This window comes from Nanorana parkeri, unplaced genomic scaffold, assembly GCF_000935625.1.
Source record: "Nanorana parkeri isolate BGI_ZX_2015 unplaced genomic scaffold, ASM93562v1 scaffold908, whole genome shotgun sequence".
Taxonomy (NCBI): Eukaryota; Metazoa; Chordata; class Amphibia; order Anura; family Dicroglossidae; genus Nanorana; species Nanorana parkeri.
Genome location: NW_017307176.1, coordinates 44,346 through 60,085, shown reverse-complemented (window position 1 = coordinate 60,085; position 15,740 = coordinate 44,346). Strand labels below are relative to the sequence as shown.

General features: G+C 40.8%; 1 protein-coding gene across 1 annotated transcript in view; it reads left to right on the top strand.

Moving 5' to 3' along the window:
• Positions 1-15,740, top strand: part of LOC108794884 (neurotrypsin-like) — a 30,952-nt gene that overhangs the window by 2,387 nt on the left and 12,825 nt on the right. Inside the window, exons 2-6 of the mRNA XM_018566024.1 lie at positions 6,211-6,256; positions 9,935-10,177; positions 10,778-10,916; positions 13,503-13,675; positions 13,809-13,956. Coding sequence (XP_018421526.1) covers positions 6,211-6,256; positions 9,935-10,177; positions 10,778-10,916; positions 13,503-13,675; positions 13,809-13,956 — 749 coding nt within the window. The remainder of the gene's footprint in view (positions 1-6,210; positions 6,257-9,934; positions 10,178-10,777; positions 10,917-13,502; positions 13,676-13,808; positions 13,957-15,740) is intronic.

Here is a 15,740-nt window from a genome sequence, read left to right as displayed (position 1 = left end):
CTCTCCCTCTCCCCCCCATTAAGTCTCTATTTAAATCCTGCTTGCTTTTAAACAAGGATAATTTTTAATTCAAAGGAAGGACATACAAAGGGTATACAACTATGCAGTTCATTAGTAACTGCTCACAGATTAGTAGCACAGAATAGGCTCATATACGACTATTTAAAACATGCTATGTCTCCTATTGGTCTCTGGTTTTACGGGATGATATATTTATAGCAATTCTTGTGTAACCCAAACATGTAAGTTTCATACCTTGACTGGCATAACTTGTGCATGTTTTCTATTTTGCTCTGTCTCCAGTCCAAGGTTAGTATACACAGTGTTTATAGGCATAACTCTAACATTCTTGGCATAGAGGAAAGAAACTACATGATAACGGATGAGAACGTTTAGTTTACAGAGAAAAAACAGGCTGTACTAGAATGACCCTACTCTCTTGTGACAGACTTTGCATCATACAGGAAGGCCAGTTCTGTTATTTCTGAACTGACCGCTCTTTAGAGGATAGTATAAAAAGCTGAGGTGGAAGTAAGTGTGTTCTATTACACTGAGCGGAAGGTTATCCCATGACTTCTCTCGCTGTTTAGAGGATAGTATGGAGAGTTGAGGAGCAAGTAAATGTGCTCCGTTACACTGAGCAGAAGGTTATCCTTTGACTTTTCTCAATTAATATCAGAAAAAAGTGCTTGCACAGAGTTCTGGATCCAGTTAAAATCTTCCTTATTTATTCAAGGCATACAACCAGACCAGCTATGCTTAAGACTTATTTTGCCTGAAACATGGTAGCAGGACTGCTATGTCTAGTTTTATGTCTTGAATAAATAAATATATAAGATTTTAACTGGATCCAGAACCATGCGCAAACACTTTTTTTTGACTGCTTATGACAAAGGGCTTGGTTGCGCACCAGTGTTCCGAAGAACTGTATTGGAGGAAGGAGGTATTGCACTTTCTGTTTGTCTTGTGAGCTTATCCTCTCAAATAAGCTTTTAAAGTTTTATCCACTGAAAACTGCCATTTTGTTTCTGTGTTGAAGACCATGGGCACTCAATATTTTCCCAATCTTTCCAGCTCACTGCCAGTGAAAGATCTCAGCTTTGCCCCGGCTATGGCTATTGTACAGTCAAGCAAGCACTCCTCGTGCTATATTTTTTTGTGACATAGAATAAATGAAGAATCCAGCAGCAAAAGTGTCTGTCGTTGATCCAGACTTGAAATAGCTAGCTAACGTTAACAAATTCATTATTAGGGTCATTAGCTTAGAGCAGTCAAAAACTCAAGCTAAACAGTAGGCTGAATTAAACGCAATACATCTGCATGTGGCACACCTTTGAGCTTTCAGGAAAATATGACAACAGGTAGGTAACATTATAGTGGTAACTGTAACTTATAACATGTTATCCATTTGAAAGGGTCTGTGAAACATTTTGTAAAGAATTTGGATGCAAAATTATGAAGTGCAGCCATTATACACTAGAGAACAGCCTGGGGCCTCATTCGGTGTAAATTCCTAAACTGGCTGAAGGCCACAAAGAGGTTAGAGGGTTCATCCAAAAACATCATTTTGACATGGTTAGCTTAGAGGCACATTAGAGGCATTGAAAGGCTACTACTCGCTAGTCTGCTACTCGCTAGTCTGCTACAGAAATTTTGCAAATGATCCACAATCAAAAATTAGGTAGTTGTTCACAATGTAGTTTGAAAGATAAGTGGCGTATCAGGATTATTACAAAATTCTAAAGAAGAACATTAAACAAATAAATACAGGTCTTTGCATTCATGTCTAAATACCTGTATATAGCTTCTCTGAAATGGCATTGAAATATGAAGAAAACCCCTTCTTTATACTCTGCTTCCAGTTTCTCTGCTTCTTCCCTGATAGAAGCCCAACTTGTTGGTATTACTAATGTTAATGAGGAACTTTACCCACCAATTTAATGTCTCCTAAAACAGTTACTTTTAAGGCAAGTCAACTGTCAAAGTTCCCAGTGTGCTTATTTCGGCTCTCGACCAAACTTTTATGTACTAAAATGGCTGGTGTCATAGCTGATCACATGTGTAGCACCATGGCAGCTGCAATCCAAATAGAGGCTAGGATGGCACCTTCCTTGGCTGTAAGGGATAGGAGGTTGTAGTTTCACTTTATGTTAAAGCAGAACTCATTTGCCACAGCCCCATGTTCGGTGATCTCACCTAAAGGAGGGGTATGTGAGCTAAAATGCTGCCACCCAGGTCCAATCCCTCTGCCTTTTCATTTGTTGCTAGAACACAGGTGGATCCTACAGCCTAGTGTCCTCGGTTTCTAGGGTGCAGGTACCCAGGCCACACAGCATCATTGGTTGTTATGGTGCAGATGGCCATCTGCATCCTAGCAACCAATTGACCAATAAAAAAGGCAGAGAGAGTGGAATGGGAACTGACTGCATAGTGACAAAACTTGTCTTGGGAAAGTTCCTGAGACATGTGCTTCCATAGTTAATTAGATATTTTTCTCCTTGCTAGATGCATAATTAAAAAGCGGTAGGGTGAGGAGGGGCCCACTGTCCACCACACAATCTAAGCAATGAGAGTTGCTAGAAAGGCAGGACAAAGTGCTACGTGCACTTTGTTGCCTGGGGGAAAAAGAGCAAAAATAAAAAGCGTAGTGAGACTTCTGTATGGATTATATTCATGTATTACTAGCTTGTAAACTCTCACGAGCAGGGGCCTCCTATCCTGAAATTGTATTGTTAATTGTATTGTCTCACTCAGTTTGGTAAAGCACTGTGCAAACTGTTGGTGCTATATAAATCCTGTACAATAATAATAATAATAAATCACTGTCCATTTGCATTTGCTGCACAATGACAATGTAAGATCAAACCGACTGAAATACTGTCATATGTCTGTGAAGGCTTACATTCATCCAGGTCATGGTATAGCTAGAGTAGTTAGTCCAGTTGAATGTGACTACCGCTAGCAATACATGGCTAACTATTGTCCTTTTTGGCTTTGTCAGTAAAAAAAAAAAGGGTGTAAAAAAAAAACAAGATTTCTAAATTCCTTGTATTTTGAAGTATTTTGGGGGGAAAATTACAAAAAAAGCTGAGCATGCCCTTTTTTTTATATATATGCACTAACAGTTCAGATTTCAGAACAAGTGTTCAAGACATCCACTCTCTAACCAGATCAAAGCAGTACCGATTCACAAAGGCTGAACAGAATGCAGAAGCAAATTCTACAAAGAAGATAACAATCTGTGAAAGTTAGGGAAGAGTGAACAAACACATAAGGTCAGAAATAAATGAACCAGATAAGAATAGGCTAAGGAATGTGGGGAGTAGAGTCCTAGAAGTGAAAATGGTCATAAAATATCTCATAGTGATTTAGAAAATGGAGGTCATTAATAAATCCATTCAGTTTTGGAGTCACCAAAGGGGCCCTATGCAAGACCAATTTTTCACCCCCTCATTCAGCCGACATTCAGCACCCATCTGACCCATGTCTGGTAGAAATTATTCCACAGCCCCAGAGGTTCCTGGTGTAGCTGCACAGTCTACACAAATGGTATGTCCACCCCTGAATCTATTACTTTCCGAGCCTAGAGATCAATTTTTAATAGTATAGACTCAATTAACAAAGCTATCACACAAGGATAAGAATCTTTATTTTAGCCATGTGACTGTCATCTGAATATAACTGTCACTTTTTGGAAAATAAGGATAATTTACCCTGGTGTGTTATCTTTGTGAATGTAGCCTAACACAGTATCTTTTGAAGTAACATTTTCATTCTTAAAGTTTTGTTCTCCTGCATGGCTTTAAAGTTCCCTGCCTGAACAATTCTAGTTTTTCACCGTGTTCATGCAGCTCTTGGAGGAGGAGAACATTTATATAGGCGGGAAAATACAGGCATGCTGTTGGCACAAGAAATGCGAGCACACCCTGTATTGCCCATTAAAGTTCCTTTTGTTACATTACAAGTAAACAGTAAGTGACTAGTCACTTGCCATAAAGGAGATTTGAAGGAAGGAGCGGTCCTGACAAGGAAGCAGGGGATGATCCCTTGCTGATTATGAAGGTGATTCAATTTATTGGAGACAAAACATTGTGATTTATTTATTTATTACAGGTATTTATATAGTGCTGACAATTTACGCAGCACTTTACATAGTTGCACGTTCACATCAGTCCCTACCCTCAAGGAGCTTACAATCTAAGGTCCCTATCTCACATGCATACATAGAGGGCCAACTTAGGAGCCAATTAACCTACCAACATGCAATATAATACAAATATGCAACATTCCATACATGACTGGGAATTTAATTTGGGAATATAATTTTTGTTTTGTGCCCTCTCTGCCCTAAACTCTACTTACTGCAGTGCTATGTAGCTCTCCTGACTATATTAAAGTAGAACTGAACTCAAAACTTTTAGTTTTGAATAGAGCAAAGGAGGGATATAACCCCTGACAGCCTTGTGTGTCCCATGAGGGAGATTTCCCTTCACTTCCTATCTGATAGCCACAACAGGAAGTGAGAGGAAATCCCTCCAAAATGAGGAAAATCCCTGGTGGTCAGTAGGGTCACCAGAACTAATGTTCACACTGGAAGATTATCATCTATTCCTGTTCTGGTGACAACCCAACATTTTGGATGTTCTTTCACTTTCAGCGATAACAGTCACCAATACAAATAGGGAGGGTGAATCTCCCTAACGTGGACACAGACAGCAATTAAAACCTGACATTCCCCTGTTTCATTTAGAACGGCACTACAATGCACACATGTTTTTAATAACATGCAGATTGGCGTTGGCTGCCCATTCAAAATGAATGGTCTGCCTTATCACAACATGTGTTAACATATTTATTACATTTACTTATATAGTGCCAACAATTTACGCAGCACTGTGCATAGCTGCACATTCACATCAGTGCCCATTCAAACGTTATCCAGTGTGTTCCGGCACAGTTCTGTGCCCTGAATGCACTGGATTGCATAAATCAAGCCTACCGTGTTCTGGGGCAGGAGGGGCGTGGTGTGCCATTCATGTCAAAGGCACCGCAGACACACCTCCCGCCCGTAGTGCGATCGCCCGCACCAGAACGTGTGGTACGGCATTGCCTTGCATTCCAGTGCGGTGCATGTAGCGGAGGGAAACCGGTTCTGGTTTAAAAGCAAGCTGGCTCTGAGGATTGGGTGACTACAGTGTGTGTGTGTGTGTGTGTGTATGTATGTGTATATATATATATATATATATATATATATATATATATATATATATATACACAGCACCTAGACAAACATGAGCATTTAACCCTTGCAGTACAGGGCTAGCCCCACTGCATGGGTTAAGAACATTTTTGCCCGGAGTTCTCCTTTAAATAATCTCTATCAGAGGACAAAAAAAACATGCTTGAAGAAACGAGAGGTAACGGCACATACTTTCAGCAGCCTCCAAAATCCTGCAGCTAGTGATGTACCATGCAGCTAGCTCCCATACACATTTCTATTGATCTATCACTTAATTGTAAATGTGCATGAGGCAGGAAGGGGCAGATGGGCAGCACTAACAGCAAAATATTATTATTATTTTTTTATACATTCTTTGTTTAGAACATTTTCAAATAAACACACACAAACAAGATATGTAAAGTCAATCAAGGCATCATCAATATGCCAACAGATAAGGTTGGAGTAGAGTTCAAGCGTGTGTACAGGCACATCATGGCAAGAAGATAAGGCAGGTGTTGTAGATCAAAAAACAGTAACGGTGTGCCTTTGGTCTCAATTATGAACATACTCATAACAAATCGGGTACAATGAGAAAACAAGTAGAATTAGAGGTCAGTATAAAATTAGGGGGGGGGAATAATCAATGGGGAAGTGTTGTGCATTCCAACATATATGTTGGAATGCACAACAGGAAGCACTAAAACTTCCCTCAGAGATAGAACATCTTTAAATCTGACCATATACTATACAATCTGCTTTAGATCTACCAATAACTATGTAATGCAAAGGCCTGCCTGGTTGGAAACAAGTTGAACTGGGATGTTTTTTTATGTCCTATAACATTTTGGTAAATCAGACTTTGCAGATCATTGTCAACGGTGGCATGCGGGTTGCTCATTGACCCACGTTAACTGAATTGCTGTGATATCTCAAAGTATAAATATGAATTCTGTCTACTATTATCTATTTTCTGTTTTGCACATTCCTAGGATATCGTAAATTCCCTGCAAGCACAGAAGCACCTGCTGAATACAGGTAAGGACTTGACTAAACCCTGCGTCACTACTAAGGATACAATTTCACAACTCTCCATCCGTGTGACCGTCTTATCTAACACAACTGGAACTGATGTGTTACATATGGTACTAAAAGCTGAACCCAGGCAGATATAAACACCCTTTGACCCAGTTGTGTATTCCTTAGAAATGATTCATGGTATGTTTATACAGAACTTATATAAGTTCCCAAATGTATCTTCCATCTTCGTCTATTTTACTGCGCTATTCAGACTAATATGGCAGCAGTCTGGGCCAATTAGGCTTTATTGCATTGCACAGTTCTGTCAGTCTACCATACCAAACATGCATTAAGGAGGGGAGAGCAGAGGGAAGGCTTTTTGCTGCTCCTCATTGTCGATCAACGGGCTGGAGCAGGCCTGTGACCATTCTGTATTGCTTTACTGCATTAGATAAACGCAAGGTCAACAAGGTATTTTTTACTATCTGACGGAGCCATCTATATCACATGACTGGCCAAACAGAAATATAAATATTCAGGTTGGTAAGCTTCAGTTAACTCCCGACCTTCCCAGCCATGAACACTCACCTTCTGTTTACTTCCCTTTTCTCTCGCACTTCGCCCAGCCATAAGGAGTGCTGTGTGAAGTCGTGTGTGTGTAAGGCTCTGTTTACACCTGAGCATTTCCTTAACGTGCATCAAATGCAGAAAATAAATTTGCATTTTGGTGCTCGTTAGCGAATACGCAAATTTACACCTAACGCCTATGGAGCAATTATTACTAATAATGATGGATAAGGAAAAGTAGAAACCACTGGCACTCCAAATTTCCTTGCGTTAAATCTCCGTTATTGACATGATCAAGGTGGTCTCACAGTGTATGGCTGAGTGCAATGGGATATGGACATATTTATTATTATTAATGGCACCTAAAACGAGCCCAGACGAGCGGTTTTCTTCTGCATTTGCACACGTCCAAACGCGCACAAACATGGAAAAATGTTGCTACATGCACTTCTTTTCTATATTCAGAACCCCAATTAAATCAATGGGGATGTGAGGCAAAAATGGAAAACAACTGCGCACAAACGTTATGCGTTCCCGCTATGCCTAGGTGTAAATTGGGCCTAAGCTCCAGCAGTGAGTGACAGCACTGAGTGCCTGAACTACAAGAATCATCTCTGTTATGTGAAGTCAGTCCTATGCCCCAATATGGGGTACCAGGTATTTCTTTTCTTTCCCAACAGCCGGATGGAACGGCGGGGGAATGAACTGAAGGTGAGTATGTGCAATTGGAGAGGGCAGCAGTTAAAGACACAATGCAAAATACTGGTTCACTTTGAAGTAAACATGTCATCAGATAAATAAGGGGAGGCCACTGCTGACCTGTATGGATAATAGTGTGGTTGACCACTGGTTATAGTACTGAGTCACTGACCTGATACATACAGATCAGGAAAGCCAGACGTTCCAATCTGCAATATTGTTCTAGGTCAGTTATTCCTTGAATTTGAAGCTACATGGTGACTACAAGGTCAATGCCCTTTTGAACATGCTTTTTGCCTGGCTTGAAAAATTGACCGGGAATGATTATGCAGATCAGGAATTTTAGAACCCCTAATTTGTATACTCATTAACATGACTGCCAAAGAACTAGTATTTTCAGAAGGTAAGGACAGCAATGGCAGCCTCCATGTTTCTTCCAGGACGGGTCTTACTTTACTTACCTATACACTGTTTGCTAAAAGCAGACAAAGCTGCCCTGCTGTGCTGAAAAAAATATCATCCTTTCTTGTGTTTTCCTCTGCTGGACTGCAGAAGCCTTCCCTATATATTATGAGATTATGAATGAGGTTCAGGTTTGCCACTACCATGAATTCAAGGTGAATCCTGCAGGTTTGAGATTCATGGTCCCGGTAATTTTTTGTGCTTTTGGTCTTTTGTTCCAGGGGTGGTACTTTGGGAGTTTTATTTCTTTTGTGGGTTTTTTAATTTTCTTTTATGCTGCCTTTTTTAAGTTTGCAGTGTTTAAAGTGGACTGTTAGTGACTGTTCTTTAAGCCGTTACTGACTATTCCTTGAGCCGCCTTTTGTTTGTGACAAGCCATTGAAGGACTGGAGACTCAGCTGAACAGATTCTGGTCCTGGTTTAATGTGTGAAACTATTCTCTTCTTTTAGTTTTTCAATGAAAATGTATATATATGTTTATGCAGGCCATACACACATCGAGGCTCTATCAACCATTTTCAATCACGCAAACAAACAAATGGATCAAAGCAACCTAGCACTAGAACATAACCACAAAAAATATGTGTACTTTAAAGGGCATCAAGTGCCCACAAGGGTCAACATGGAAACAATATCCAGAAATCTAGTTACAAGCTAGTCTATGAAAAGTCTTCAAATTCTTAGGCATAGGTCACAGTGACAGTAGTGTTAAAAAGGATGATGGAATGCATCTCAGAAAGAAGATGGTGAATTCAGCAGTACTATGAACACAGGAGAAGAACACAGAGAGCACCAACCTGGTGCAGTAAACCTTTAAATTTATTGAATCTAAAACAAGGCTACTGTATTCACAGGGATCAGCTGCAGTATGAACATGTCAATGGCCAAACCTGCGGTCTTCTTACAGAAGCAGCCTATACACTGTGGCCAATGGCAAGATCTTCAGCCCCACCACTGGCACGGTGTTTGGAATCCTTCCGCAAGACTGTTTCTGCCATAGTCCTTATAAAGTATTCCATGAAGGAAGGGTTAACCAAACCCTTGCTCCTACCATACTGTTCTATGGGGGCATTTATCTTCTATGTACTCTACTCACAAAGCCTACGCAGAGAGCTACAGAACAGGTCTCTCCAGGAGTGTGCAATGCAACCCAGACTTAGAGGATGCCTTGGTGTGCAAAGCAATCATGACTCAGAGGATGCCTTGGTGTGCAATGCAACCCTGACTTAGAGAATGCCTTGCTGCACAACGCAACCCTGACTTAGAGGATGCTTTGGAGTGCAACGCAACCTTGACTTGGAGGATGCTTTGGAGTGCAACGCAACATTGACTTAGAGGATGGCTTGCTGTGCAACACAAGTCTGACTTAGGATGCTTTGCTTTTCCTTAACAGGGCATCACATGAGTCTTATTATGCATGGCAGCTTCAAAGCTCCTTTCCTTCATGCCTTTAAACCTCTCTCCTATCCTGGCACCTTTTGCCCAACCCTAACTTAGATGATGCCTTGGTGTGCAACACACTCCAGACTTAGAGGATGCCTTGGTGTGCAGAGCAAACCTGACTTAGAGGACACCTTGGTGTGCAGAACAACCCTGACTTAGAGGATGTCTTGGTGTGTAAAGCAACCCTGACTTAGAGGATGCCTTGCACTTCCTTAACAGAGCATCAAATGTGCCTTATTATACATGGCAGCCTAAAAGCTCTTAATGCCTTCTATGCTTAACTGTCACCCTATCCCCAACCCTTCCACGAAGGATCTCACTGTGAAACACAGCTTTAGTGTAGACCTTCCAGGCACAATTACTGCACGTATGTAGCTGAAGAGCACCTGTGACCCCATAATCATATGAATGCTTTATTTCCCAACCACTAACTATTCTTGCCATTTGATAATATTTTTTCTCTCTGTGACTTTTAAATTAACATGATGTCTTAATAGTTAATAAAAAAAATCTTGCCATTGGCAGGTTACAGCCTCTGCTCTGATGGTGTGACATCCCTGGGATACTACAATGGGACAATTTCTGCGACAGAGTCTGGTGCAGACTGTCTGAACTGGTCTGAGTTTCCTGATTATGTACAGCAGTACCCAGGCCGAGGATTGGGGAACCATAGCTACTGCAGGAACCCTGAAGGAGGAAAGACACCATGGTGCTTTCATCGGCAACCCTCTGGGATGATAAGCTGGGCACACTGTGACTGCAGCCAAGGTATTGAACATCTGAAATACTGTATATGCATTGTAGAATGGCTAATGAGCAATACCTGTGTACTGTATATAGAGATCAGAGTATGCAATGCTTAAACTGATGTTTTCATGGCTGTTTGTCAGTTTAGAAAAGGTTTTTAATATGCCACCCTAACCTGGGCATGATCCTTTATTTTCAATAGATGGAAGCTGGAAAAGTGTTGTCACTGTTACGTTTTTTGCATTTTTTTTTTTGGATTCCCTATTTTTTCACCATTCTGTCTACTTTTCACAATCTTTTTTATTCAAACTGCAAACATTTTCACTTTGGTGCTTCCCAATCAAATGTTAATAAACTAAAGGAAAACCAGATGTGACTTTGCAGGAAAATTAGATGATGAGCCGCAAAACAAGCAGCAGTTGTGTAGTCTCTTTTTAAATAGGTCTCATAGAGTATACAGACAAACTGATAAAACTGACTGGTGTAATGACCCTGACATTTTACAAGTGTGATAGCTGAATCTTCCAAGCCTAAGCAGACATAACACTTTTTATCTTACAAATTGCACTTTTTACTTGAAATACGTGAAGACTACAAAAACTGATGAATTATTCTTAACAGGTGCCATTCGCCTGTTGGGTGACCATCCTACTCACAGTGGCGGAGTACAGCTATATTTAAATGGTGTTTGGGGATCAATATGTGCTGACCATTGGACTGATTGGGATGCAAGTGTGGTGTGCAGACAGCTTGGAATCAGGTTAGTCTGAACTAATTCTGACAAAAAGATATATCATACAGTAGTGTGATAACTAGGGATGCACTAAAATTACATTTTTCAACCAATACCGAAAATTAAAATTTTATAAGACCGAAACCGAAAATAACATTTTACATTTTTTTAAAACTTTTTTAAATTATTTAATTTTTATTTATTTGTCTTTTTTAATTTATTGCTGGGGACATATCAGACCCCTGATATTTCCCTTAAAAAATAGAAAAAGAGATTAAGTCCTTAATCTGCTTTTCTGCAGCCCCTGTTATGAATTAACAGGAAGCCTCTTTACTGAGTGCTCCTGTCCATTCATAAACTCAGTATCAGTTACTATATCCACAATCATGAATGAACAGGAAGTGATGTAGAGCTCTTCTTGTTCATTCATAACTGGGGACACAATAAGCATACTGTGTCCTCAGTTATTTACAAGCACTCAGCAATCAGCTGCTCACTGAGTGCTTGTAAGCAGGCGATGCGGGGAGAAGAGTTCGGCCTCCTCCCCGCACTGCCCTGCACGGAAAACTTCTCTCCTCCCCGCTGGGCACTGGTCTGTGTCCCATCGGATCCCCGCTGCCTCTGCCGACACAGGCGGAGGAGAGCAGCGGGCATTGAGGGGACCCAGCCCGGCATCCAGTGGGGAGGAGAGAAGCCTAGAGATGCATTGAATTTTCTGCCACATTTTCCTGCGTTATTGTACTTTTGGCATTTTGCCCAAGGTACCATTTTCGGCCACAATATATCTCCGTGGCCGCAATTTCGGTGCATCCCTATTGATAACCAAGATTAATGTCAAAAATGCTTCCAAATACATTAGAGGTTCTGTTACCATTTACAATTAATATATGCTACTACTAATCTGATATTCTCATCTTTACATTTCCCATCTGTCTGGCCCAGTCAGGGGCATGTTCTTAGGAGTAGGCAACTTTGGCAATTCAGCTATTGTGGAACCACAAGTCCCATGAAGCATTGCAAGACTCTGACAGACATGAATAATGGGATTTGTAGTCTGACCATGATCACTATTCAGGGTATAAAATAATAATGTGTGCAATCTCTTACCATACATTTTGTTTATAAAGTAGCTCCACCTCCCTTACAACAGCCTGTTCCCCCGCCAGGTCTGCAGAGAAGGATTTCTGTAATCTGTGTATGAGCAGTGGGCTCTTTGCAGCTGTCCAACACACACTTTGTGATTCCGAGCTAGAGCTCTTCAGTAAGCAGAGAGTGTGACTTTTCTGGCAAAGGGGTGTGTTTTCACTACTGTCACATAGAGATCCCTCTCTGTAGACTACTGGCAGGGGGGCACAGACGGTTTTAGGGGAGCTTAAACAAAACAAACATAGCTGTGCACCAAAGGATCACCACTTAAAACCAACTTTATTCAGATCCTGCCATGGTGCACAGTCCCAGCATTCCACCCCTCTAATGCCTTTAACCTGGGAATGGGCTTAATCATAGACTTTGCACACTTAGGGCGAGTTCACACCAAGCACAGAGCAGTTACAGAACGGATCAAAACTGCGTCCAATGGTATTTTGGGCTCTAGTTCACACCAGAGCATCTGGTTACAGAGCATGTAGAAAAACTGCAGCATGTCCTACTTTTTCTGCTCTGGAACGCACCAAAACTCATGCAAACACATCAAAAATACATGCAAACTACAAAAGTGTGAACAAGCCCTTTTTGTATTAGGACACAATGTATGGGCACATTGTATGGACTGACATCATTTAAATGGAAGGTTGAGTTGGACTTTAAAGTAAACCTGTCACAAACCTGAGAAAATTAAACTGACAGCATGATCAAAATGCATAAGCAAAGGTTGCTTTCAGCCAGTATGTATGAGTACAAATCCTGACTTCATATAAATGTGGAGTCGGGTTCTCCACCCTCTATTGGTCCTGTATTGTGATGTGTAGCGTTATTTACCATTAGGTTAATCTTGGGTTGCAGGAGACGGTGGTGTGAAACCCAAGTTTTGCAGCAAAGTCATGATTTGCATATAACTTCAGCTGCCTGTATCTCTGAACCTTCTGATCATTTTAACATGTTGTTTTGACTGAAGGTAGCCTCTGCTTACACTTTTTTTTTTTCATCATATGCTCAGCTTGAATCACCCAGGTTTATGCCAGCTTTGCTTTAATCTAAAAAGAGGCCAATTCATGCAAGATGTTCTACTACAGTATTTAGAAGAATGTAGGTCACCAGCACTCAAAAATAATTCAAAAATGAATAAGTCCTTTTTATTGGACAATTGTGTCACGACAATCAAAGAGCCGACGTTTCGGGGCCACGCAGGGTCCCTTTTTCAAGGCAAAAGATGTGACCAAGGTACATTCTTCTACTTTGTGTTTTGCACGTTGCCATCCGTGATAGTTACTGCGAGCACCACCTTTGTTAATTGGCAGGGACTGCTGAAAGGTGTGCGGAGAGCGACCCCACCAACTGCTACTACAGTATTTAACATCTTAGTTGTGTGTTTTCTTTAAAAATTTACTGCTAATTGTTGTCATTATGTATTTTACATCTGTTAAATGTACATATTCCCTTTTATTATGGCATCAGTGAAATTGGCACAGGCAAAAAGATCTCAGAATATGGATTGTGGGTTACCCCTGTACATCTGAAATCTGCAAACTGCCGAGGGGATGAAAATGCCCTACTACACTGTAGCTACAGCCAGGGGAAGGACTGCAGACACAGACTGGTAGCAGCAGTTACATGTTCTCCCCCTGAAGGTAATTCTTTAATGCTTGTTCATATTTAATGCCAAATTCATACGACTATGTAAAATAATTTGTCCAAAATAACATTCTAGCTTCAGAAACCTTCCCACTCATGAACTTTTATTTTTCCTTCTCTGAAGAGCAGGTTTAAAGCCGCCCCTTCGATTGGTGGGAGGAAAGGACCACTTTGAGGGGCGCGTTGAAGTGTTTTTTAACGGCCGGTGGGGAACAATCTGTGATGATCGGTGGGATGACAAAGATGCTGAAGTCATCTGCCGGCAGCTGGGATTGAGGTGAGCCTCACTGCTTTCTGCTAGATATGGGACCACTATATTTATAGGGCCAGTAAACCTAAAAGTTACTTTAAGATGAAAGAGATACTATTGATAATTGCACATATTAATGACAAACTTTTATTGTATGTCCACATATGTGATGTTTGAAATGACGTAAGAGTTTAACAGGACCTATTGCTTTCAAAAAAATGTACAAAAAAAAACTATTCCCACCCCTTTAAACAAATATTTGTTTTTAAAAGTGACTGCTTTTCAGTCCACTGTTAAAGTAGATGTAAACCCTAACTGAATATGATATCGTTTTTACTGAATTGTGTATCAGAAACAATTGCCATTTAAAAATAAATAAATATATATATATTTACCCTAGGCAAAAATGAGCAGTTAACCCTTGCAGTGCGGGTGTAGCTCCACTGCAAGGGTTAAATACATTTTTTGCCCGGAGTTCTTTTTTAAAGTAGATCTGTAAGGATACAAATATGGATGCTGACATTCCAGAGTTAAATCCTAACTCCAGCTAAATAAAAAAAGAATGTCCCCCAGCAGTTATAAAACATTCCGAGCTGCCCCTGCAGTAATCTCTTTTCACCACAAGATGTCCTCAGTATTCTGAGTTGAACAATGCCCATTTGGTTCTGTGTTTGCAAATGACCACAGGGAGCTACTGAGGTTGCTTGGGCAGCACCAATACATTTCAGAGGTGCCCGTCTTTTTTTGAGCAAGCAAGCAATCTTCTGCCCCCATGTGCTCCAAGATGGAGACTCTCATAGTTTAGAGTTAGGACCGCACTATAAGCGGTGCCTTGGCGCGGCTGTGCGGCTTTCACATTTTCTGCAGAAGACGTGTATCCAAACCTCTGTTATTGACCTTAGTGGTGAGACAAGTTGCTTTACATGCTGGTTTGTGAGTGTGCCATGATGCCTTTCTACTGTTTTGTTGTCTTTTTTTGAGGGCGCTTTGGTTCTTGTTAATACTTTAGCACCACCGAGCACCACTCTGCCACTGCCCCTGATCGGAGTAGTAATGGTGTTACTACTGCAAGTGTCTTTTATGTAGTTCCACAATTGCAAGCTGCAGGGGAAGATTTCTATTTTTGTGGCTATAGAGCATATATTCAGAAGTGTAATATAGACACTATCAGGACTATTCACCCAATTCAGCTGCAGGAGAAGATTTCTATTTTTGTGGCTATAGAGCATATATTCAGAAGTGTAATATAGACACTATCAGGACTATTCACTAAAAGGTGAAGGGTTTGGAGAAGGCAGGAGAAGTGAACAATCTAGGACAACATAGCAGAACTGGAAAGTGAGCTGAATTGGAGAATTTTTCACGCAGTATTTTTCTGATCTGGTCTGGAACTGACTGCGTTGGAATGAACTGAGGCCAAGAAGAGCATAGGGAAACATTGGGATGCATTTTAGGTCCAGAAACAATCTGGTCTGGAGGTGATCTGGAGGTGGTGTGAATGGGAAGATGAAATGGGGAAGCAGTTGGTTGGGAGTCACTTTTTACTTTGCTCTCCACTGTGCCAAAGCTCCTAAAGAAATTCTCTGATATGGACAAAGATTCCAAACTGGCTAATAATTCTGGGGGTTCTTTTAGGTATGTTGCTTTGTGGAGAACATAAGCTGTTGGTTTCCATTAATATATTCTCTAAGTAGGACCCTTTTTTACACTGGCCATGATGTGAGTAATGGTTTCCTATTGGGAGCTGCACTGTATTTAGCAAGCCTTATAATGCATACCAATTGATTTCATAGTAATATGGCCAGGATTAT